The sequence below is a fragment of the Aquarana catesbeiana genome, linkage group LG04, assembly GCF_042186555.1.
Source record: "Aquarana catesbeiana isolate 2022-GZ linkage group LG04, ASM4218655v1, whole genome shotgun sequence".
NCBI lineage: Eukaryota > Metazoa > Chordata > Amphibia > Anura > Ranidae > Aquarana > Aquarana catesbeiana.
Genome location: NC_133327.1, coordinates 10,545,101 through 10,568,794, shown reverse-complemented (window position 1 = coordinate 10,568,794; position 23,694 = coordinate 10,545,101). Strand labels below are relative to the sequence as shown.

Sequence of the window (23,694 nt, the reverse complement as noted above, 5' to 3'; positions counted from 1 at the left end):
ATGCCCATCTGCAGCCTCACCATTGCCCATCATTGCAGCCTGATCCATGCCCATCTGCAGCCTCACCATTGCCCATCATTGCAGCCTGATGGATGTCATGGATGTCTGTAGATGCAGTGATAGTGTTAAAGTGGACTTCCCCTTTAAGGGTTAATAAGGGGTTAAACAGAGGAACATTTCATTTAAAAAAAATAAAGTATATTTTCATGACTTGACAGGTTGCTTATACTGTAAATATACGGTGGCTCTTCTGGGCAGAATCACATACCTGTACATGATCCTGCACTTGCGAGTCTGGGGCGCGCACGCGGGCCACCGGTGACCTGCTCCCACTGTGATTGGACACAGCAGGAGCCAATCAGCGGGTCCGGTGGATTTGATGTCTGCTGGGACTCGCTGATCATTCAGGAAGGAAGCAAGGCCTATTTACTGCCTATGTAAACAAGGCGGACTACAGTTCCGTCAGTAGGGAAGGCATGGATTCTGTGTTCCTGCAAAGCAAGGACAGATAGTACAAGCACCTCCCCCACAGTAGGGAAGCACATTTTAGGTGTAGGCACACATTTAATCCTTTGATCGCCCCTAATGTTAACCCCTTCCCAGCCATTCGTACAGTGACAGTGTGTATTTTTAGCACTGATCACTATATTAGTGTCACAAATGTCCAATTTGTCTGCCGCAGTCCCGCTATAAGTCGCTGATCACCACCATTACTAGTAAAAAAAAAATTTATATTTATATATATATATATATATATATATATATATATATATATATATATATATATATATATATATATATATATTTATTTATTAAAACTATCCCATAGTTTGTAGATGCTATAACAATATACACTTATTGGGATTTTTTTTTTTTTTTTACCAAAAACATGTAGCAGAATACATATTGGACTAAATGTATGAAGAAATTAGATTTTTTATTTTATTTTACTAGGAATGTTTTATAGCAGAAAGCAAAAAATATGTTTTTTTTTTTTTTTTTCCAAAATTGTCGGTCTTTTTTTTTTTTATAGCGCAAAAAAAATAGAAAACCGCAGACCTGATCAAATACCACTAAAAGAAAGCTGTATTTGTGGGGAAAAAGAAGGACATCAATTTTATTTGGGTACAATGTCGCAATAGTCAGTTAAAGAGATGCAGTGCCGTATGGGGAAAAAAAACGCCTGGTCAGGAAGGGGGGGGGGGGGTAAACCTTCCGGAGCTGAAGTGGTTAAACTGACTTAATCTACAGATTGACGTTCATCCCTTTGATCTGTAGATGAAGAAAAAAAGTAAGATACAAAAAGAAACAATGTTTTTTTTTTTTATCTGGCTGAGCAATGTTGTTGATGAACATTGGCTGCTTTTTTTTGACAGCTCCAATTGCTGGGACTTCAGTTTACACTTCAGTTGTCAACAGGGGAACCCCACTGACAGCTGAATAAGTCATTGGTTGTTAAGGACCTTAAGCCTTTGGAATACAGAGTAAAAATAAATAAATAATTAATTGCAATAAACTGTTTAAATTCTCATACAAAGATACATTTGAAATTAAATCTTTATTATTTTTTGTCAATAACATGGTGTGGGCGGATTTCTGCCAGTCACATGCTGTATCACGCTCTCCCAGACTGTCTTAGAAAAAGAGGGAGGTGAAGCCTCCATCAATCTACATGCAATATTCCACCCCTATTGTGTTTAGCTGGTTAATGTGCATGGAGGAGACGGAAGGGAGTGGGCTGTCGTTTATCACTGTGTATAGGCCCACATGTGTGACTCTATTGTAACATGAGCTGCTCAGATGTGAGGAAATGCTCAGCACAGAAACTCACTGAAAACTGAGCATGTGCAGAGCTACCAACACTGCTTTGCTGCAGCGGGGACATGGTCAGAAGGGGGAAATAGACAGCAGAAGGATCAACCAGGCTTTTTTGCAGAATACAGAAAATTAATCTCATAGAGACTGAGTGTGAACAGCATGTAATACACCATTTATTGATAGTTTTTATGATGTGGCTTTATTGACACTGCTGCATTAAAGGCGTATATTCCAGCTTTATGGAAAAACTCCACCCTGCCAACCAGATCCTATTGGCTAGCCAGGAGCACTGAGATCCAGGAAAATGGAGAACCTTACAATGGCGCTGAAAGGCCAAAATGAGAAATATTGTGAAATTTGGACTCCACACTTTATTTACAGAGAACAGCCACTCTAACCTCTCAGCAGTAGCCTCTCTATGATTTTGGATCTAAAGAGCTTCTTCTCTTCTTCCCATAATATTCCCCCCAACCCTTTCATCGCCTTCTTTGCTTCTCTTCTATGCATCTTCCTTGCTTCTCTCTTTCCATTTTCCAGTTTGGACCAGGTTAGGTCCTTGAGTATAATCACCACCCGCACACCGTATAGACAAATAAACAGCAGAGCGGGGCGGCTCTGAGACACCGTCATATGACGGCACTCAGTCTCGGTACGCAACGCGACAATCGCGGGCGCGCCATGTCCCTGGGAACACAGGGTGACCCTGATCTCGGTAAAGAGTCGCGGCTCTTTGCCCATGTGATCAGCTGTGTCCAATCACAGCTGATCACATGTAAACAAGGAGATGCCGTTTATCGGCTCTCCTTGCCTCACACAGACACAGGGAGGAGAGGAGAGCCGATCAACGGCAGCTCCTTACAGGGGAGACCTGTACACGTAATCAAGGCACTGATCATCAGTGCCCTGATTACAGTAAAACCACAACAGTGCCCATCAGTGAGGCCAATTTGTGCCCATCAGTGAGGCCAATTTGTGCCCAGTGAGGCTAATCAGTGCTGCCTTTCAGTGCCCACTAGTGCCACCTATCATTTCCCATAAGTGCTGCCCATCAGTCCCACCTTTCAGTGCCCATCAGTGCTGCATATTAGTGCCTCCTCATCAGTGCGGCCGCATCAGCGCACATCAGTGGAGAAAAATTACTTTTTTAAAACTATTTCTGACATAAGCCAAGAAAAAAAAAAAAAAAATGCTTTTCAGAGAGAACTTCCGCTTCCGAACGCCTAGGCTAGTGATGGCGAACCTTGGAACCCCAGATGTTTTGGAACTACATTTCCTTAGATGCTCATGCACTCTGCAGTGTAGTGGAGCATCATGGGAAATGTCGTTCCAAAACATCTGGGGTGCCAAGGTTCGCCATCACTGGCCTAGGCGGTCAGAGCGTTAGTATAAGCAGGTACCTGTCAAAATGAGGTACCCGCTCCCCCGCCCAAAAAGTTTAATTTCCCCAAACCGGAGCGGGGGAAGAGGCCTTAAAAAGCAGGAATAGTGTTGCCTGCCAACAAAAGCGGTATGAGTCAAACATAATGTTCTGTATGCCGATTGTATTAAAGAATAGAAGCGTACTTAGGAGCGCAATATGTGGGCCCTAATGAATACACTGTATTGTTTGAATTGTAATGGATATGAATTGTCATTTGCCTTCTGGAATGGTGATACCGTTTCCATTATATATAATAAAAAAAAAACGCAAGGGTCTCCAAACTTTTCAGTGGAAGGGCCACATCATATATTTTACAAATATTCACATGCTGAAAAACATTAGTTTAAGCACCTCCCGCCATTTCTTTATACGGCAGGTGGGAGGTGATTTTTCAGCATGTGAATAATAATAGTTCATATGACGTTGTCCCAGTCTCACAGCGCCTGATCTCGGTAAAGAGCCAATGACGTGCCTCTTTACCCATGTGATTGGCTGTGTCCAGTCAATCAAATCTCTATTTGTGTGAACAAAATTATAAAAATTTCATGTGGGTACAGCGTTGCATGACCACGCAATTGTCTTTCAAAAGAGTGACAGTGCTGAAAGCTGAAAATTGGCCTGGGCAGGGAGGGGGTTTAAGTGCCCAGTAAGCAAGTGGTTAAATTGGAACTTTTTTTTTTTTCAAACTTGTCAGGTTGCTTTAACTGATAACATATAAAGATAGAAGTTCATCCCTTTGATCTGCGGATGAATGAGATTAGATACAAAAGTAACAACGTTTATAAACACTGTGCCATTGGAGCCTTTCTTTTGACAGCAGCAGCTTCTATATTTACGCAGCAACTGTCATTATGACAGTTGGGAATCTCCAGCAAGTGGGAGAAAGGACTACACACCCTGTACATGTTGATAACATTTAAGGGCATGTACAGTATATCCGGGGTCCACAACTGGTTAAAGGATTGTGTTTGGATAAGTAACTTATTTGCTACAGTTAGTCTAGTCACAGGTTGTGTGTGTGTGTGATGCATTGGGAGCGTGGCTTGGCCGAGGCTGTCATTTAACACATTCACAGGGTCTTGCAGCGATGAGTGGCGCACAGGACCTTTGTTGTGTGTTCCATCACAGAGATACATGGCAGTTGAAGGCAAGATGTGGGTGAGCATCATTGGAGTTTCTGCTGCTACCTCTCTGGTAGACGGAAAAGTGCCAAGCAAGATAGATTCGGATGGGTGTAGAGGTGTACTTGGTATGGAAGGTCATCACACTTGAGATTGCTTTTAAAGAAGTTTATTGAAATTTACGGTTCACAAGTGATGACAGCAGCCAACATGTTTTGGGGGAAATGCCTCCCCCTTCGTCAGGACTGTGATGGTTGGAATTGGTCTGGACTTGAAGGTCAAATACAGTCCTCCATCATTTTACAGCACCTAAAAGGCTCAATTCGTATTTGACCCCTGGGTCCAAGGCCAATCTCGACCACATCAACCATCACAGCCCTAACAAAGCGAGAGGTATTTCCCCTGAAACACGTTGGCTCTACTCATCACTTGAACCATGAATTTCAATAAAAGATTTTAAACAAAAAAATGGATATGTACAGCGCTGCGCTAAACCAAAAAACGTTAGAATAGCAGCTAACACACCTGTAGACTCAAGGCAGAAAATGAAAAAAAATTTTATAAAAGTGTAGCGCTACAAACTGACAAACATAAAAATTAAGTGCATAAATGCAATGAATAGTCCTAGAATAAACTAAGTAAGACCATAGATATGGATTATACAATATGTACGTGCTAACCTGCAAAAAAAATAAACCAATAAATAATAAACCTAATATTGGTAGAAGCAGTGACTAAAAATGAAAATAGTGACAACTCCAAAAAGTCCTTAATTAATTATAAGGAAAAAACGTGACAGTCCATAGTATAGATTTATAGAATAAGTGAGAAGACACCACCAAAAAGTCTATGAAAGTTGCGCGTGGCACAAATTGGACAGGTGACTCCCAGGTTCACAGGTGAGTAGATAATTGGTTCCAGGATCTAACGGTGAGTCAAAACTGGGAAGACCACAAGTGAACAGAAGATCTAAATCGGTGCCGGGGCCATCACCAAGAACAACAAGAGGCTTACCGGAAATAAATGACCTGAAATGACATACGTCATACAAGTCAAAAAAGCTTATTGACCACCTGGTCAAAACGGTATAATCTGTTAGATGTCATCAGCATACGGTGGGAAGGGGAGGTAACGTCACAGCTTTCACATCCATAGGCAATCCGACACAAGCCAAACGAATAGTTCACATGCCATGCGAGGGGTAAAAAAGCTCACATAGCGTGATAACGTTTAAAACACTGGTTTATTAAAAATTAATAGGAAACAAACTCACATGTTGGAAGATCAAAAACAGCTTAAAACATCACATAGCGGCGATCGTGAGAGGTCCACCCTCCACCATAAAAGATTTTAAGAGTAACCCCTACTGTGACGACCTTCCATATCAAGTACACCTCTACACCCATCCAAACCAGGGGTCATCTTCTGTACAGCACAATTCAGCATGTTACATCCTAAATACGGGTGTAACATGGTGCAAAAAGGTGGCATTTAAAGCAATCAGTGCACTATGATGACAATAATATGTCCAAATTCTGCATCCATGGATCTTACCAGAGCTTGCTGTGCCATGGCAATCGTTCAGTTCGGCCAGAAGTTGGTTGAAATCATCTTGATGGGCAATCCATTTATCCTGAAATAAAAAACAAATAAAAGGGATGCTGATTAAAAAGCATTTCAAAAATAGACTCAGACATATTGACCATGAGTAAAGAGGAACAGCGTATATGCAAAGGGCCCCTAATGACCCACCTATACTCCCCCTTATCTGGACTCCTTTGCAGCTCCTACCTTCAACGCAGCCGGTGCTGAAATTAGCGGTCTTTGAGAACCAGGGGAGAGAAGATGTCACTCCCTTGGTCATGTGACAGTGCTGGACCCTATAAAGTGGTTACTAGGCCTGAGCACAGTCAGAGGAGAGGTGGTCACAGGCTCCCCCATACCTAGTGTCACCTGCTGTGAAGGAGGAAGGAGTGGTGAGAAAGTCAGGTGAGTAAAAGAGGTGGCCCTTTGAGAAGGCACTTTGGACAAAGCCAAAAAAACAAAACAAAAAAAAAAAAACAAACACACACAAACTTATAAGGAACTGCACAAAAAGCAAGTAGATGATGAAATACTAGTCACCAGTGTTGCCTGTGGTCTCCCTACAGCTGAACTTCTCTTCATTACTGACTTACCATGCCATATTCTATACTGTGTCTCTGTGCGGAGGCAGCCATCTTGGTAGAGGAGAACGGCTTTACTTCCTCATGTCAGGACTGCCCCCTGCTTTAGCTTCCCCCTCCCTATAAACCCTATAAAGTGGTTACTAGGCCTGAGCACAGTCAGAGGAGAGGTGGTCACAGGCTCCCCCATACCTAGTGTCACCTGCTGTGAAGGAGGAAGGAGTGGTGAGAAAGTCAGGTGAGTAAAAGAGGTGGCCCTTTGAGAAGGCACTTTGGACAAAGCCAAAAAAACAAAACAAAAAAAAAAAAACAAACACACACAAACTTATAAGGAACTGCACAAAAAGCAAGTAGATGATGAAATACTAGTCACCAGTGTTGCCTGTGGTCTCCCTACAGCTGAACTTCTCTTCATTACTGACTTACCATGCCATATTCTATACTGTGTCTCTGTGCGGAGGCAGCCATCTTGGTAGAGGAGAACGGCTTTACTTCCTCATGTCAGGACTGCCCCCTGCTTTAGCTTCCCCCTCCAGCAAGGAGAACAGTGAGCAGCACTGCAGTGACATCACCAAATCTCACTTCAAATTTCCTGAGGCTACCAGATTTGGAAGCAGGGAGAATCCTTGCACTGCAGATCCTCTGGTACAGCTTCCTCTCCAGCAAGGAGAACCGGCGGAAACGGTAAGGCCATGAAACGCCGGTGAGAGGTGGGAGGGGGATGTCTGGGGGTGATCAATTTTAAAAAAAATGCTTGGACAGGCAGTTAAGAGGCAACATGAAAATGAGCCCTCTTGGGCTTGTTCCTAAGTACTGCAAGAGGGAAGGGCGGGGGTAAAACCAGGCAGTTGAGTACCAGGGTGGCAAAACTGGTACTTAACCGCCTGGTTTTACCCCCCGCCCCTCTGGTAGTACTTGGGAACGAGCCCAAGAGGGCTCATTTACATCTGCAGTGTATTGGATTTTAAGCTCATCTTACACACATTTTAGAGGTATTAAACTCTATGGCCTGGTTCACACAGGGCTTCAGTTTGTATAAGAGCAGGAAGTGTTGACAAAGCATTTGCAGACATGATACAGGAGATGGTCAGGGACTGCAGACATGATGCAGGAGATTAATTAAAAATTATCCACAATGGGGTATGGCACTCCCTGTAGGATTATATGGGATGAACAGCTATAGCGAAGGGGGGGGGGGGGGGGGGGTTTGTTTTCCCCTTGTGTCCTGAATACGTGATAGTGTAAACTATAGTAAATATCTAAATGTGGTTTGCAAAAACCACATAAACCCTAATGGTGGTTTGCGGAGACCACCAATAGATTGTGCCAAAATAACAATCTTACGTGATAGGAAAAATCATAGTAATTAGTGAACACATGGGTATAAAAGGTGTGAGCTAGGCACCTATAATTAGTAGTGATACAATTTCAAAGAAAGACCACCATATAGTATAGTGATTTAGCATTGAACAGAGACATAAAAGTGCACCTCTGTCTAAGAGTTCAGGTATATACAAATAACACCAAACAAATTATAAATAGTGATCATAGTCCATAGGGTGATACATTTCTACAAAAAACGTGTTCCAATTTTCTTCAAGCGAAACCGTGACTGGGGTGCTTTCAAATGTTCTTAGTGACTTTTGTGCTCCCCCTCAAGGGTCCCCACTCACCAGATCCAACAACCCCAAAGGGGCATACAGCATATGATTGTATCATCCACGATCTCCTCAACACCGTGATCATGTAGGGCGCCCAGGTTTAATCTCCGATCTCCGTATTGGTGATTAAATTATATTCATGGTAGCTCCCTCATAAAAAAAGGAATATAAGGCTCCCATAGTGTAGTAGGTAAAAATTTATTGACAAATCTCCATATTAAAACGTCAAAAGGTAAAGATGAAAAAAAATTAAAAATAAGCCAAAAACTAGTAAAAATACAAAGTTAAAAATAAACTAAAAAAACCAGCAACAGTGTATCAGATACACCACAGATCAAGGTACAGATACCATAAGTGGAACGTGCCAGAATATTGACCCAGGTGTAACCCAGTAGCGTAATGCTGGACGGAGATAATGCTGGTGTTTGCGCTCCACCTGCGTTCCAAAGGTCCGTACCCGGAAGTGACGTAGCGTGCGTGGCACCATCGTACGCGTTTTGTCATTGACGTCCTCAGCGACGGTGCCAGCACGCCACGTCCATTTGTAGGGAGCTGCCATATTTGTCACATCCCTCTATGTGGGAGGACCAATCAGACCATGGTAAGGTAGAGTGGCCCTTCCCACCCTTCCCATAGTGTCCGCAAAGGTGAATCAACAGCGATCCTCCCCTGGAACACCACAGAACCGTGCCAGATTCTCAGCACAAAGCTAAAAGCATTAACACTGTATTATATTCCCAGCACAAAGCTAATACCTTATTATATGTTACGATACATACACAATGTGTTTAAATACATTTACATACAGTATCCATAGAGGCATACCTAGTAAATCACACCATAGACCTTTAATACACTGTCATTATACTACATCTGGCATATTCATTCCCCTACGTCTTCATTTCATGGGAACTAGACTCATGATTAAATATACCTCATACCTATTGTATTGCCAAGAATAATTAGGCATTAACCCATATGTAAAAAATGACCATCTGCGTGTTACACATTTTAGGGGAGTTTCACTAGGTAATCACCTGATCTAAAACACAGTATATACTGCTAGGGGGGGGGGGGGGAATTATGATGGTATACCATATGTGGTGGGTCCAGATGGGTGAAGCACAGTGTTTTGAGATTAGATCTATAATGAAATGACGGATCCATATATTACCTAGGGTGCATGCATCAATAACTGGACCATACATCGGGAGGGGTCACCTAAAAAAAATGCCCTCATATTGGCACTAATGAGGGAATAATATCACCCATACGGTTAGAAAGGCTATGGTTGTGAATCCATGATACATGAAAGATGAAAGACCCACCTTGAAAACATGTGTAAGTCCCTGGATGGAGGGGGATGGATAGGGATACCATACTCATATCTCTTATAATGTACATTTCCATACATGGGGGGGAACCTCATTATAGGAGTAGGATTAATTATACCGGTGCATATCTAGTGGGGCAATGGTTATACAAACAGAGCCTTATTTAACCTTCCTAGCCACATAAAGGGCACATGAATGAGCCCCCCCATCCAGGAAAGCCCACACATGCGCACCTGTGGCTTACTTACCGGGGCAACCATAGATCCCAATAGGACCCCTAAAATACTAATTGATCATACATATTCCCCTCAGGGATTGGCTAGAAAGCAGTTTAAATCAATATCCAGGTTGAGGCCCCTGGGGGCAAGGGACCCCAACCTGTATATCCAGGCGGTTTCATTCTGTGAGATAAGTATGGATTTATTACCGCCTCACCAATGATCCTTGACGCAGTCGATCCCATAAAAGATCAAACCCGAAGGGTCCCGGTTGTGTACTGCATCAAAATGGCGAGAAAGATGGTGTTTTGGGAACCCTTTTCTTATGTTTTTAATATGTTCACGTAATCTCACATATAAGGGTCGGGTAGTTCTGCCCACGTATTGCAATTGACATGGGCACTCGATGACATCCCCCTCCACCCAGGGACTTACACATGTTTTCAATGTGGGTCTTTCATGTATCATGGATTCACAACCATAGCCTTTCTAACCGTATGGGTGATATTATCCCCTCATTAGTGCCAACATGAGGGCATTTTTTTAGGTGACCCCTCCCGATGTATGGTCTAGTTATTGATGCATGCACCCTAGGTAATATATGGATCCGTCATTTCATTATAGATCTAATCTCAAAACACTGTGCTTCACCCATCTGGACCCACCACATATGGTATACCATCATAATTCCCCCCCCCTAGCCGTATATACTATGTTTTAGATCAGGTGATTACCTAGAGAAACTCCCCTAAAATGTGTAACACGCAGATGGGCATTTTTTATATGGGTTAATGCCTAATTATTCTTGGCAATACAATAGGTATGAGGTATATTTAATCATGAGTCTAGTTCCCATGAAATGAAGACGTAGGGGAATGAATATGCCAGATGTAGTATAATGACAGTGTATTAAAGGTCTATGGTGTGATTTACTAGGTATGCCTCTACGGATACTGTATGTAAATGTATTTAAACACATTGTGTATGTATCGTAACATATAATAAGGTATTAGCTTTGTGCTGGGAATATAATACATTTTTAATGCTTTTAGCTTTGTGCTGAGAATCTGGCACGGTTCTGTGGTGTTCCAGGGGAGGATCGCTGTTGATTCACCTTTGCGGACACTATGGGAAGGGTGGGAAGGGCCACTCTACCTTACCATGGTCTGATTGGTCTTCCCACATAGAGGGATGTGACGAATATGGCTGCTCCCTACAAATGGACGTAGCGCGTGGCGTGCTGGCACCGTCGCTGAGGACGTCAATGACGAAACGCGTACGATGGCGCCACGCACGCTACGTCACTTCCGGGTACGGACCTTTGGAACGCAGGTGGAGCGCAAACACCAGCATTATCTCCATCCAGCGTTACGCTGCTCTGTTACACCTGGGTCAATATTCTGGCACGTTCCACTTATGGTATCTGTACCTTAATCTGTGGTGTATCTGATACACTGTTGCTGGATTTTTTAGTTTATTTTTAACTTTGTATTCTTACTAGTTTTTGGCTTATTTTTAATTTTTTTCATCTTTACCTTTTGACGTTTAATATGGAGATTTGTCAATACATTTTTACCTACTACACTATGGGAGCCTTATATTCCTTTTTTTATGAGGGAGCTAACATGAATATAATTTAATCACCAACACGGAGATCGGAGATTAACCCTGGGCGCCCTACATGATTGCGGTGTTGAGGAGATCGTGGATGATACAATCATATGCTGTATGCCCCTTTGGGGTTGTTGGATCTGGTGAGTGGGGACCCTTGAGGGGGAGCACAAAAGTATTGTGAGGGGGCCCTGCAGTGTTCTCGCTATAGGATCCTTGCTGGGTGACCATCAAAAAGCATCTGATTAGAGTGCTGTGTAGAGGCCCCTAGGGACCTGGTGCCCATCCTCTGGCCCAGGAGCCGCTGCAGTCTCTTATCTCCTTTTTCTCTGACCCTCTCCTGCATCATGTCTGCAATCTCTGATCATCTACTGTACCATCTCTGCAGTCTCTGATCACCTAATGTACCATCTCTGCAGTTTCTGACCATCTCCTGTATCATGTCGGCAGTCCCTGACCATCTCCTGTATCATGTCGGCAGTCCCTGACCATCTCCTGTATCATGTCGGCAGTCCCTGACCATCTCCTGTATCATGTCGGCAGTCCCTGACCATCTCCTGTATCATGTCGGCAGTCCCTGACCATCTCCTGTATCATGTCGGCAGTCCCTGACCATCTCCTGCATCATGTCGGCAGTCCCTGACCATCTCCTGCATCATGTCGGCAGTCTCCGACGATCTACTCCAATACATTCAAACTGACAGTCTTCTTTTGTACGCTGAATGTTATGTGTAGCCCTTTGATTCTATCAGGGGACCCAGATGAGGCTCTCTATACCTACTATTAGTTGTTGTTGTACGACACCAATGCTCTTGTCTGGTACAAAACTTCTTCATTACCTCATAATTGTTGCAAGCTCCAAGGCCAAGAGTGTTGTTCTTCACTTGAACTTTGATGTGCTCCGTGGATCCTTGTTCCTGAGCCCCGAGACCCTTGAATAGAACAACAGCATTGGTTAAACAGATCATCACAGGATAAGACAACGGCTGCACCCCAAAAGGAATCCTGTGATTGGAAACAGCCGGAGTGACACCAGCCGACTGTAAAATCATAATTTCTAGATTATTCCCGAATAATACAGCCACCTGTGTCTACAACTCCCCTATGGGGGGGGGGGGTCACCCCTCCCTTCTCTTCCCGGAACATATCTGCACAGTGTACCCCCCCCCCCCATGGTGCAATTCAAAGTACATTCTTTTGTGGCACAGATGTAACTTCTAATCCTTCTCCTCTATATTGAAAGGCATAGTCCACCTTTTGCAGAATTTTAGTAAATGCACCAACACTGATAGAATAAAAAAAGTGTAAGTCCTTCTTAATTGCACTGAGGCTTGCAGAGCATTGCAACCACTTCCAGTGCATCCCGGGTGCAATGCTCTGGCTCTGTCATTGTTTTCCTCCAGCCTCAGGTATGTACAGAGGTAGGGACTTGGTGCTGCTGAACTACAGGGCACAGAAGGAGGAGGGGACGCAGAGGGAGAAAAGGGCCGATGGGCGCAGAGGCAGGAGGGGACCGAGGGGGCGCAGAGGCAGGAGGGGACCGAGGGGGCGCAGAGGCAGGAGGGGACCGAGGGGGCGCAGAGGGAGGAGAGGACCGTTGGCGTCTTCTACAAATCCCATCTGCCGTGGTGACTTTCTTTAAAGTTTTGCACAGAGCAAAGAAAGGTTCTAAATGCAGCCTAGGTCCTTTTTCTTCAGGAGCATCCCAATCACATCATTATTCTGACAGACACCCATCAAACAGGAACTGAGAAGAAATCTCCCACATGGGGGTCACCAACAGGAATTAAACCCTTTTGCTGCGCTATTTAAAACTAATAGGCTGGACTAGAGACAGATCTCAACACTATAAAAAGGATATTGGGAATAAAGTTGACGCTTGATATCTGGCCTCCTCTGACATATTGCGCTCACCTTGCCCTTGGACCAACCCATCTTCTCCAGCATCTTCTGCCCGAACTTGGAGTCATCCTTGGTCCAGGCGCTGTTCCTGGGGTCCACCGACCACTTCTGCTTCCTGCGGGCTGGAGAGAAAACTAGGACTATTAGACACTATGTATGAGAAGAGATTATATATATATATATATATACACACACACACACACACTAAAACCTTGGTTTGAGAGCATTTTGCAAGAACATTTTTTTTTAAATAAATTGTAATGTCACAACTGAGTATAAAACAGAGGTGCCTCTAAGTGTAGCAATACGGTTACATTTAATGAAGACACAACATTTAGCAACTCACATGGTTGATGAATAAAAGAGGCACATCTAAGTATGCAGGCATCCGGGGTAAAGCTGTTCACATAGACCGTCCTCCGCACCGCCATCAACGTCATCCCTTCCACTCTACGCTCCACGAGCACGTCAAGCTTCGCTTTCAGATCGCCCTATTGCAGGATGGTCTTCCCGGTCACCATTGCAGACTGACAGCGGTGAGAGCCGGCGATGCGGAAGGCGGTTTATGTGGACAGCTTTACCCCGGATGCCTGCATACTTAGATGTGCCTCTTTTAATCATCAACCATGTGAGTTGCTAAATGTTGTATCTTCATTAACCACTTCAGCCCCAGAAGGATTTACCCCCTTCCTGACCAAGCCCTTTTTTTACGATACAGCACTGTGCCGCTTTAACTGACAACTGTGCGGTCGTGCAATGTTGTACCCTAACAAAATTTGTACTTTTTGCTATAATAAATAACCCCACCAAAAAATATATAAGAAAAAACAAACTTACTTCCTCAGTTTAGGTCAATATGTAATCTTCTACAGATTTTTGGTAAAAAAAAAAAAAAAAAAAAAAAAAAAAAAAAAGCAATAATAAGCGTATATTGATTGGTTTGCGCAAAAGTTATCGCGTCAGCATAAGTGTTTAACCCCTTCCCTGCCAGTGACATTTACACAGTAATCAGGGCATTTTTATAGCATTGATCGCTGTATAAAATGTCAATGGTCCCAAAAATGTCCGATCTGTCCGCTATAATGTCGCAGTCCCGATAAAAATCGCAGATCACCATTACTAGTAAAAAAAATTTATATATTTATATATATATATATATATATATATATATATATATATATATATATATATATATATATATATATACACACACACATACATACACACACATACATATATATACACACACACACATACCATAAATCTTTCCTATAGCTTGTAGACGCTATAACTTTTGCGCAAACCAATAAATAAATCAATATACGCTTATTGCAATTTTTGTTACCAAAAATATGTAGAAGGATACATATCGGCCTAAACCGAGGGGGAAAAAAAATTGGGGATATTTATTATAGCAAAAAGTACAAAAATATTGTGTTTTTTTTCAAAATTGTCGCTCTTTTTTTGTTCATAGCGCAAAAAATAAAAACCGAAGGGATGATCAAATACCACCAAAGAAAGCTCTATTTGTGGGAAAAAAAGGAAGTCAATTTTGTTTGGGTACAACGTCACACGACCGCGCAATTGTAAGTTAAAGCAACGCAATGCCGTATCGCAAAAAATGGCCTGGTCATTTAGCAGCCAAATCCTCCGGGGCTGAAGTGGTTAATCTCCCTTAACATCCAATAAATCTGGGTCACTCACAATCCGGGGACACCCGAACCAATTGGCTGCGAGGAATAGATATAAAGACACTAGATGGATGAAAACTCAAATACAATAATAATTGATTACGATCTGTTGGCTTGGTATATAAGTCACTAACGATATGTTGTTAATTTATACTTCATAAAAGTATCCAAAAAAGGTATATGAGTATCACTAACTGTCATATTGATATTTTAAGCTGGGAGATCAAGGAATTAAGCTACATATTGAACACTAAGAACTCCAAGTCGCCCGACCATATCGCAAAGGCATCATCAATAAAGCTGTACCAACAGGTGCCGTTTTGAATAAATAAATTACAATAATAAAACAAGACGGAGCTACGATGGGCTCTAATGTTGCCCCCCCCCCTCCCCATACTCCAATGTATTTATGGACATGATAGAGAACGCTTTTATCTATTATAAGCGTTCTCTATCATGTCCATAAATACATTGGCGTATGGGGGGGGCAACATTAGAGGCCATCGCAGCTCCGATGAGCTGTAAATAATATTTTTCCTTAAAAAGAAAGAAGTTTTCCTCAATAGTAGTTGTATCAATAATGTAATGTGTGTGGAAGTATAATTTTTTGAATGGATCAATAGTCGTCGGCAGGCGTCTATTCCTAAATCACAGGGGATAGCAGTGTATAGATTCGCTACATCTCAGGTTACCAGTATAGACCCTGTAGGTGTAACTATATATTGAATCTTATGTAAAAAAAAATGTTGAGGGTCTCCTATATAAGATTGAGTGGTTTCTATGAGTGGTGTCAAGCATCTGTCCAAAAATTTAGAGATCGGTGTAGTAATACAATCTGTATACACTCTATAACCTTTAGGGCGCCCAGGTGGATTTAAAGGATCTTTGTGTATTTTAGGTAATATGTATATAATAGGGGTCACGGGATAAGATGACACCTTTCGGTTTTGGTCGGGCGACTTGGAGTCCTTAACCACTTCAGCCGCGGAAGAATTTACCATCTTCCTGACCAGAGTATTTTTTGCGATTCGGCACTGCATCACTTTTACTGACAATTGCGCGCGACGTGGCTCCCAAACAAAATTGACGTCCTTTTTTTCCCCAAAAATAGAGCTTTCTTTTGGTGGTATTTGATTACCTCTGCGGTTTTTATTTTTTGTGCTATAAACAAAAAAAATAGTGACAATTTTGAAAAAAAAAAAAAAAAAAAAACGCATTATTTTTTACTTTTTGCTATAATAAAATATCCCCAAAAAATATTTACAAAAACATTTTTTTTCCTCAGTTTAGGCCGATACGTATTCAACTAGGGCTGAAACAACTAATCGATTAATCGACAACTAATCGATTATGAAATTAATCGATTACTATTTTCATAATCGATTAATCGGCCAGTAACATAATGGGGTTAAAAATAATAAAATTAGCTCTTTATAGTACAAAAAAGAGCAAATAATCGCTACTGTAAATATTACTTTCACAGTTCTACAGTAAAAAAAATGAACCCCTTACAGTAGTGATTTGCTTTTTTTGTACTATAAAGGGCTCATTTTAGTTTTTTTTAACCCCATTATGTTACTAAACATCTTAGACCTGGTTCACATCTTTGTGTTTTTTATGGGACACGTTCATATCTATGCTTTTTTTCAGCCGCTTCGTATTTGGAAAGGGTCAAGGACTTTTTTTTTTTTTTTTTTAACGCAAAACGGTGCTTTTTCGGTTCAATATACTTCAATGGAGAAGCTGCAGAAAAGCATGTAATGCGTTTTTGCAGCAATTTGTATTTTTTAATCTGCCCAACAACAAATTGGCCAAAAAACTGTATTTCTCTTCTAATAGTGTATACAGTATATCTCCTCTAATAGTGTATATACAGTATATCTCTGTCTGTTATTCTCAGAGTGGATTCAATATTTTGCTCCCTAACCATATAGTTGGTTGTTTATATTTACCACTGCATAGAGATATTTAAGAATAAATTGCTTTTTTTTTAAACTTTAAATATTAACTAAATAAACACCACACTTTTTTTTTTTAAAGGTTATTAACCGATTAATCGATACAATAATCGAGCAACTAATCGATTATGAAAATAATCGTTAGTTGCAGCCCTATATTCAACATATTTTTGGTAAAAAAAAAAAAAAAAAAAAATCGCAATAAGCGTTTATTGATTGGTTTGCGCAAAAGTTATAGCGTTTACAAAATAGGGGATAGTTTTATGGGGATAGGGGATAGTTTTATTATTCATTTTTAGCAATTTTTATTGTGACTGCGACATTATGGCGGACACATCGGACATTTTTGACACATTTTTGGGACCATTGTCATTTATACAGCAATCAGTGCTATACAAATGCACTGATACCTGTGTAAATGACACTGGCAGTGAAGGGGTTAACCACTAGGGGGCTAGGGAGGGGTTAAGTATGTCCTGGGGAGTGATACTAACTGTGGGGGGGGGCGTGGCTACGTCTGACACATCACTAATCTCTGCTCCTGATCACAGGGAGCAGAGATCAGTGACACTGTCACTAGGCAGAAAGGGGAGATGCTTGTTTACATTAGCATCTCCCCGTTTGTCCTCTCCGTGAGGCAATCGCGGGTATCCTCGCGGCGATTGAGTCCGCGGGATCCGCGACCCAACTCACGAAGCTCCCGGCCGGCGCACGCAGGCAATGGCACTGCGGCAAATTCAAAGGGACGTACGGGTACTCCCATTTGCCCAGCCGTGCCATTCTGCCGACGTACATCGGCGTGCGCCAGGCGGGAACTGGTTAAAACATGTTCAATATGTACCTTAATTCCTTGATCTCCGGCTTAAAATATCAATATGACAGTTAGTGAGACTCATATACCTTTTTTGGATACTTTATGAAGTATAAATGAACATCAAAACGTTAGTGACTTATACACAACAGATCGTAATCAATTATTATTGTATTCGAGTTTTCATCCATCTTTAAATCCATTCCTCGCAGCCAATTGGTTCGGGTGTCCCGGATTGTGAGTGGCCCAGATTTATTGGATGAGATGGAAGAGAGATTAAGACATTGAGGTTATCCTAAGAGCCCTTGCACACTTGCACACTGGGGCGGGGGGCGGCGTCGGCGGTAAAACGCCGTAAAACCGCCCCGCTAGCGGCCGAGAAAGGGTTAAATACCACCGCAAAGCAGGCGCTTTGCCGGCGGTAGAGCCGCGCCGTCCCATTGATTTCAATGGGCAGGAGCGGTAAAGGAGCGGTATACACACCGCTCCTTCACCGCTCCGAAGATGCTGCTGGCAGGACTTTTTTTACCGTCCTGCCAGCGCATTGCTCCAGTGTGCAAGCCCTCGGGGCTTGCACACTGGAATGAAAGTAGCGGCACTTTCGGGGCGGTTTGCAGGCGCTATTATTAGCGCAATAGCGCCTGCAAACCGCCCCAGTGTGCAAGGGCTCTTAGATTGTTAAAAAGGAACGAGATGATTTGTTCTGCCAAAGACCTAAATACACCAATACTCGACGTCTCCCTTTCATCTCACAATTCCATCCTTATTCTATTAAGCTTTAGAACATAATAAAAAAACACTGGTCTATCCTGTACAGAAATTCCAGTTTCCTCGTTTACCTTCCTACCGTCGAGGTTGGACGATCTATGAGAGATTGGTTCAATCTGATCAATATCGTCCTCCCTCACCTTTCACCGCCTTTCTGGGACCACGCAATTTTGGCTCCTTTCCCTGTCTGTTCCATTCAGTGTAAAAGTATGATGATAAAAAGGGAAATCTTTTTCCCATCCACATAAAGGTTACAACATTGACATCAAAAATCATTCTACTTGCCAATCCTCTTATGGTATATACATAATAAAATGCCCTTGTGGGTTATTAGATGTGGGAGAAACTACCCAAAAAGTTAAAGATAGGATTGCCCCAGGTACAAGGACTCTATTAGAGATAAATTAGATCCTTTAGCCAGGCATTTTCTGGAGAAGAGACATACTGTTTCTCAATTAAAGTTTATGGTTATAGATGGCATATCTAAGAATAGACGTGGAGGGAATAGAGAATTACCGTATATACTCGTGTATAAGTCGAATTTTTCAGCCCCTTTTTTGGGGCTGAAAGTGCCCCCCTCGACTTATACACGAGTCACCGCCGTCTGCTTACATGATCAGCGTGTCATGCAGGCAGACGGCGGCCAGCGTGTGCTACATAGCACTCGGCAGCGGCTCTCACTGTTCAAAAGCCGCGCCTCCTCGTCTGTGATAGGCAGTCAGTGTACAGCCTATCACGGACATTCTCTCATCCTCGTCCGTGGTATGAGGATGAGAGAACGTCCGTGATAGGCTGACCGCTGACTGCTGGGAAAATAGCCTCAGTAATTACTGAGGCTCTGTGTCCCGTGATGTTCGAGAAAGAAATGGAGTTTTCTGCCTATCATGGACGAGGAGGAGGCGCGGCTTTTGAACAGTGAATGGCCGCCGCACGCGCTGATCGGTGCAGAGCGGCACACGGAGGATGCACAGGACACAGGGAGGATGCACACACGTGCATATACACAGGTACATGACACATGACACATATACACAGGACACATACACAGGACACATGCACATATACACAGAACACAGGTACATGACACATATACACAGGACACATGACACACATACATATACACAGGACGGTATACAGCTGCAGATGGGCATTGTTGACCCTCTTTTTCCACTTACAGTAGCTGCTGCATTTCTCAACCTCGTCTTATACTCGGGTCAATAAGTTTTTCCCATTTTTTTATGGTAAATTAGGGCCTTGACTAATACTCGGATTGACTTATACTCGAGTATATACGGTAACTAGGGGTGCAACAGATCAAAAAAACTCATGGATCGGATCGTTCCTCGGATCAGAAAAAAAAAAAAAAAAAAACCAAGACAAATCTTGTTGCACCCACCGGAGTTTTAGATTTCGCAGTTACCGTACATACTCGAGTATAAGCCAAGTTTTTCAGCGCATTTTTTTGTGCTGAAAATGCCCCCCTCGGCTTATACTCGAGTCAAGCACTTTTCTGGTGCAAAAAAATTCATTTTCCGAACTGACTTTGGGGCCCCGTATCTCGGGGCCACTTGGTGCTAGGAACCCCAAATGGTGTACAAACCCAGTGGAACTAGCACTACAACATATCTGAATTTAGGGTTCCTAGAACCAAGTGGCCCCGAGATATGGGGCCCCAAAGTCGGTTCAGAAAATGTCATTCTCTGCTGCAGAAAAGTGCTTGACATTTTCTGAACTTAATTTGGGGCCCCATATCTCGGGGCCACTTAGTGCTAGGAACCCCAGCTCTGGATATGTTGTAGTGCTAGTTCCACTGGGTTTGCACACCAAATTTGGGGTTCCTAGCACCAAGTGGCCCCGAGGTACAGGGTCCCAAATTCGGTCGACTGTGTCTATCTGCAGCAATGTCATTTCCGGACCCTTTGAGTTCAGAGACCCCAAATTTTGGCTGCAGCTAGGGGGCATCTAGGAACCCTTAACTACCAAGTTTGAAGTTCGGGGGACCTATGGCTGCAAATGGGCACAGTGAGGCTGCAAATGGGCACAGTGAGGCTGCAAATGGGCACAGTGAGGCTGCAAATGGGCACAGTGAGGCTGCAAATGGGCATTGTTGACCCTCTTTTACACTTACAGTAGCTGTGCATTTCTCACCCTAGGCTTATACTCGAGTCAATACATTTTCCCAGTTTTTTGTGGTAAAATTAGGTGCCTCGGCTTATATTCGGGTCGGCTTATACTCAAGTATATACGGTATTTTCAACACAAAATGGAGCTTATATACAGCATTGGTAAATCCGACGTTTAACTAAATGTTAAATGTGAAAATTAGACGTGTTCTGTCACATTAGCAATCATGTAAGGTCAGCAGGTTTGCTGCTGCTTTTAAAATTTAACATCTAAACAGTCCGTCCGATTTACAAATACTGTATTTAAGCATACAAGCTCCGTTTTGTGTTGAAAATAACTGAAATCTAAAACTCCGGTGGGTGTAACAAGATGTCCGCTTGCCCCCTTCTCACTCTATCATTACTGTGCAGGAGTGTGGGGTGTAGCAAGATGGCGGCGACAAACCGTCACTTCCTGACGAGACAGCGGCCGCCATCGGGTGTACCAAGATGGCCGTCGCTCCAGAGCGAAGCCGAAGCCTTTCCTATGGCCGAGGCAGCGGAGCGCTCCGCGGATCGCGTGGTGTGCCGACCTGAACAGGTTGACCCGTTCGGATCACGGATCGGTGACGATCTGTTGCACCACTAGAATTAACCCTTAAAAAACGGGAGGTTCAATGGATACATTGTTTGATTTTGACATTATTGCCCAATGGATGGAATTCAGATTTTGATTTCATTTTTTTCCCTTTTTGTTTAGGCTTGTAAAATGATGATAATTATCATTATTTTATTTTTTAGATATAACTGGTCATATATAGAAATTCACAATATGTGTTTGTTCTTCTTTAGTGCATATCGAACGTAATGAGAAAAGCGGTAGAAACCTGATGAGCCATGATTCTACATATGTCTACCATGCATTTTCCCATTTGTTAATTAGCCTCATTAGCATTGAATGATTAATTAATCCCAATGTGTGTGTGTAAAGATCACCATTGTTGTATGTGTCTTGTTGTGAAGAAGGGCGCTATCTGTACAGCATGAAACCGTCATGCTTTTGACACTGAATGGAATATGAATTGATGTCTTTTTTAAATAGATTTTTAAGTGCAGCGATCCCATTCGTTGGATTGTGTTCTCTCTCTCTATCTATCTATCTATCTATCTATATATATTTTGTGTTCTATGAGGTCCCTCCCCCCCTGTAGGGACTGTGTGGCAGGTGAGATGTGGTGGAGATGGGCAGCTGTGGTGGTTGGCGTTTAGGTCTTTCTGGCCGGTACCATGAGGGTCATTTTGTTTTATTTATTATAATCCTCTGATTTGATATAGACCATACTGGGGGGGGAATTATACCCACACTAATCCCTGCCTACAATATACCCCTGAATTCTAGATGGGGGCTTCTTCAGCTTATCAGAGGATGGGCACCTGACTAATCTGAGTTACCAGGTGGATTTTGTCCACGTGGATGGGTGTGACTTGTGCTGGTGGGTGTCGGTTTGGGCGTGGGCATGTGGATACATATAGAGGTAACCAGGGGAGACGATTCATTGACCGCTTAGGCTCCGAGGAAGAGGGTTCGCCCTTGAAACGCGTCAGACGTTTGGGATGCCATCTGACCCCTCCATTATCAAGTCCGGGTTGCAGGCGTTCAGAGACGCAGTCTCACCAATTGATATATAAATACACATAGGGGGGAGGGACCCCATAGAACACCATTATATATACAGTATCTCACATAAGTGAGTACACCCCTCACATTTTTGTAAATATTTTGTTATATCTTTTCATGTGACAACACTGAAGAAATGACACATTGCTACAATGTAAATTAGTGAGTGTACAGCTTGTATAACAGTGTAAATTTGCTGTCCCCTCAAAATAACTGACACAGGAATTAAATGTCTAAACCGCTGGCAACAAAAGTGAGTACACCCGTAAGTGAAAATGACCAAATTGGGACCAAAGTGTCAATATTTTGTGTGGCCACCATTATTTTCCAGCACTGCCGTAACCCTCTTGGACATGGAGGTCACCAGAGCTTCCCAGGCTGCCACTATAGTCCTCCTCCACTCCTCCATGACGACATCACGGAGCTGGTGGATGTTGGAGACCTTGCACTCTTCCACCTTCCGTTTGAGGATGTCCCACAGATGATCAATAAGGTTTAGGTTTGGAGATATGCATGGTCAGTCCATCACCTTTACCCTCAGCTTCTTTAGCAAGGCAGTGGTCATCTTGGAGGTGTGTTTGGGGTCGTTATGTTGGAATACTGCCCTGCGGCCCAGTCTTCGAAGGGAGGGGGTCATGCTTTGCTTCAGTATATCACAGTACATGTTGGCATTCATGGTTCCCTCAATGAACTGTAGCTCCCCAGTGCCGGCAGCACTCATGCAGTCCCAGACCATGACACTCCCACCACCATGCTTGACTGTAGGCAAGACACACGTCTCTGTACTCCTCACCTGGTTGCCGCCACACACGCTTGACACTATCTGAGCCAAATAAGTTTATCTTGGTCTCATCAGACCACAGGACATGGTTCCAGTAATCTATGTTTTTAGTCTGCTTGTCTTCAGAAAACTATTTGCGGGTTTTCTTGTGCATCATCATTAGAAAAGGCTTCTTTCTAGGGCGACAGCCATGCAGACCAATTTGATGCAGTGTGCGGCATATGGTCTGAGCACTTTCAGGCTGACTCCCCACCCCTTCAACCTCTGCAGCAATGCTGGCAGCACTCATACGTCCAAAGACAACCTCTGGATATGACGCTGAGCACATGCACTAAACTTCTTTGGTGTACCATGGTGAGGCCTGTTCTGTGTGGAACCTGTTCTGTTAAACCGCTGTATGGTCTTGGCCACCGTGCTGTAGCTCAGTTTCAGGGTCTTGGCAATCTTCTTATAGCCTAGGCCATCTTTATGTAGAGCAACAATTCTTTTTTTTCAGATCCTCAGAGAGTTCTTTGCCATGAGGTGCCATGTTGAACTTCCAGTGACCAGTATGAGAGAGTGAGAGCGATAACACCAAATTTAACACACCTGCTCCCCATTCACACCTGAGACCTTCTAACACTAACAAGTCACATGACACCGGGGAGGAAAAATG

The 23,694-nt window shown here is 43.0% G+C and overlaps 1 protein-coding gene across 1 annotated transcript in view; it reads right to left on the bottom strand.

The window, feature by feature from the left end:
• LOC141139049 (PIN2/TERF1-interacting telomerase inhibitor 1-like) overlaps positions 1 to 23,694 on the bottom strand; it is a 207,469-nt gene that overhangs the window by 181,065 nt on the left and 2,710 nt on the right. Inside the window, exons 2-4 of the mRNA XM_073624825.1 lie at positions 13,263 to 13,372; positions 12,188 to 12,280; positions 5,914 to 5,992 (exon numbers count right to left, since the gene is read on the bottom strand). Coding sequence (XP_073480926.1) covers positions 5,914 to 5,992; positions 12,188 to 12,280; positions 13,263 to 13,372 — 282 coding nt within the window. The remainder of the gene's footprint in view (positions 1 to 5,913; positions 5,993 to 12,187; positions 12,281 to 13,262; positions 13,373 to 23,694) is intronic.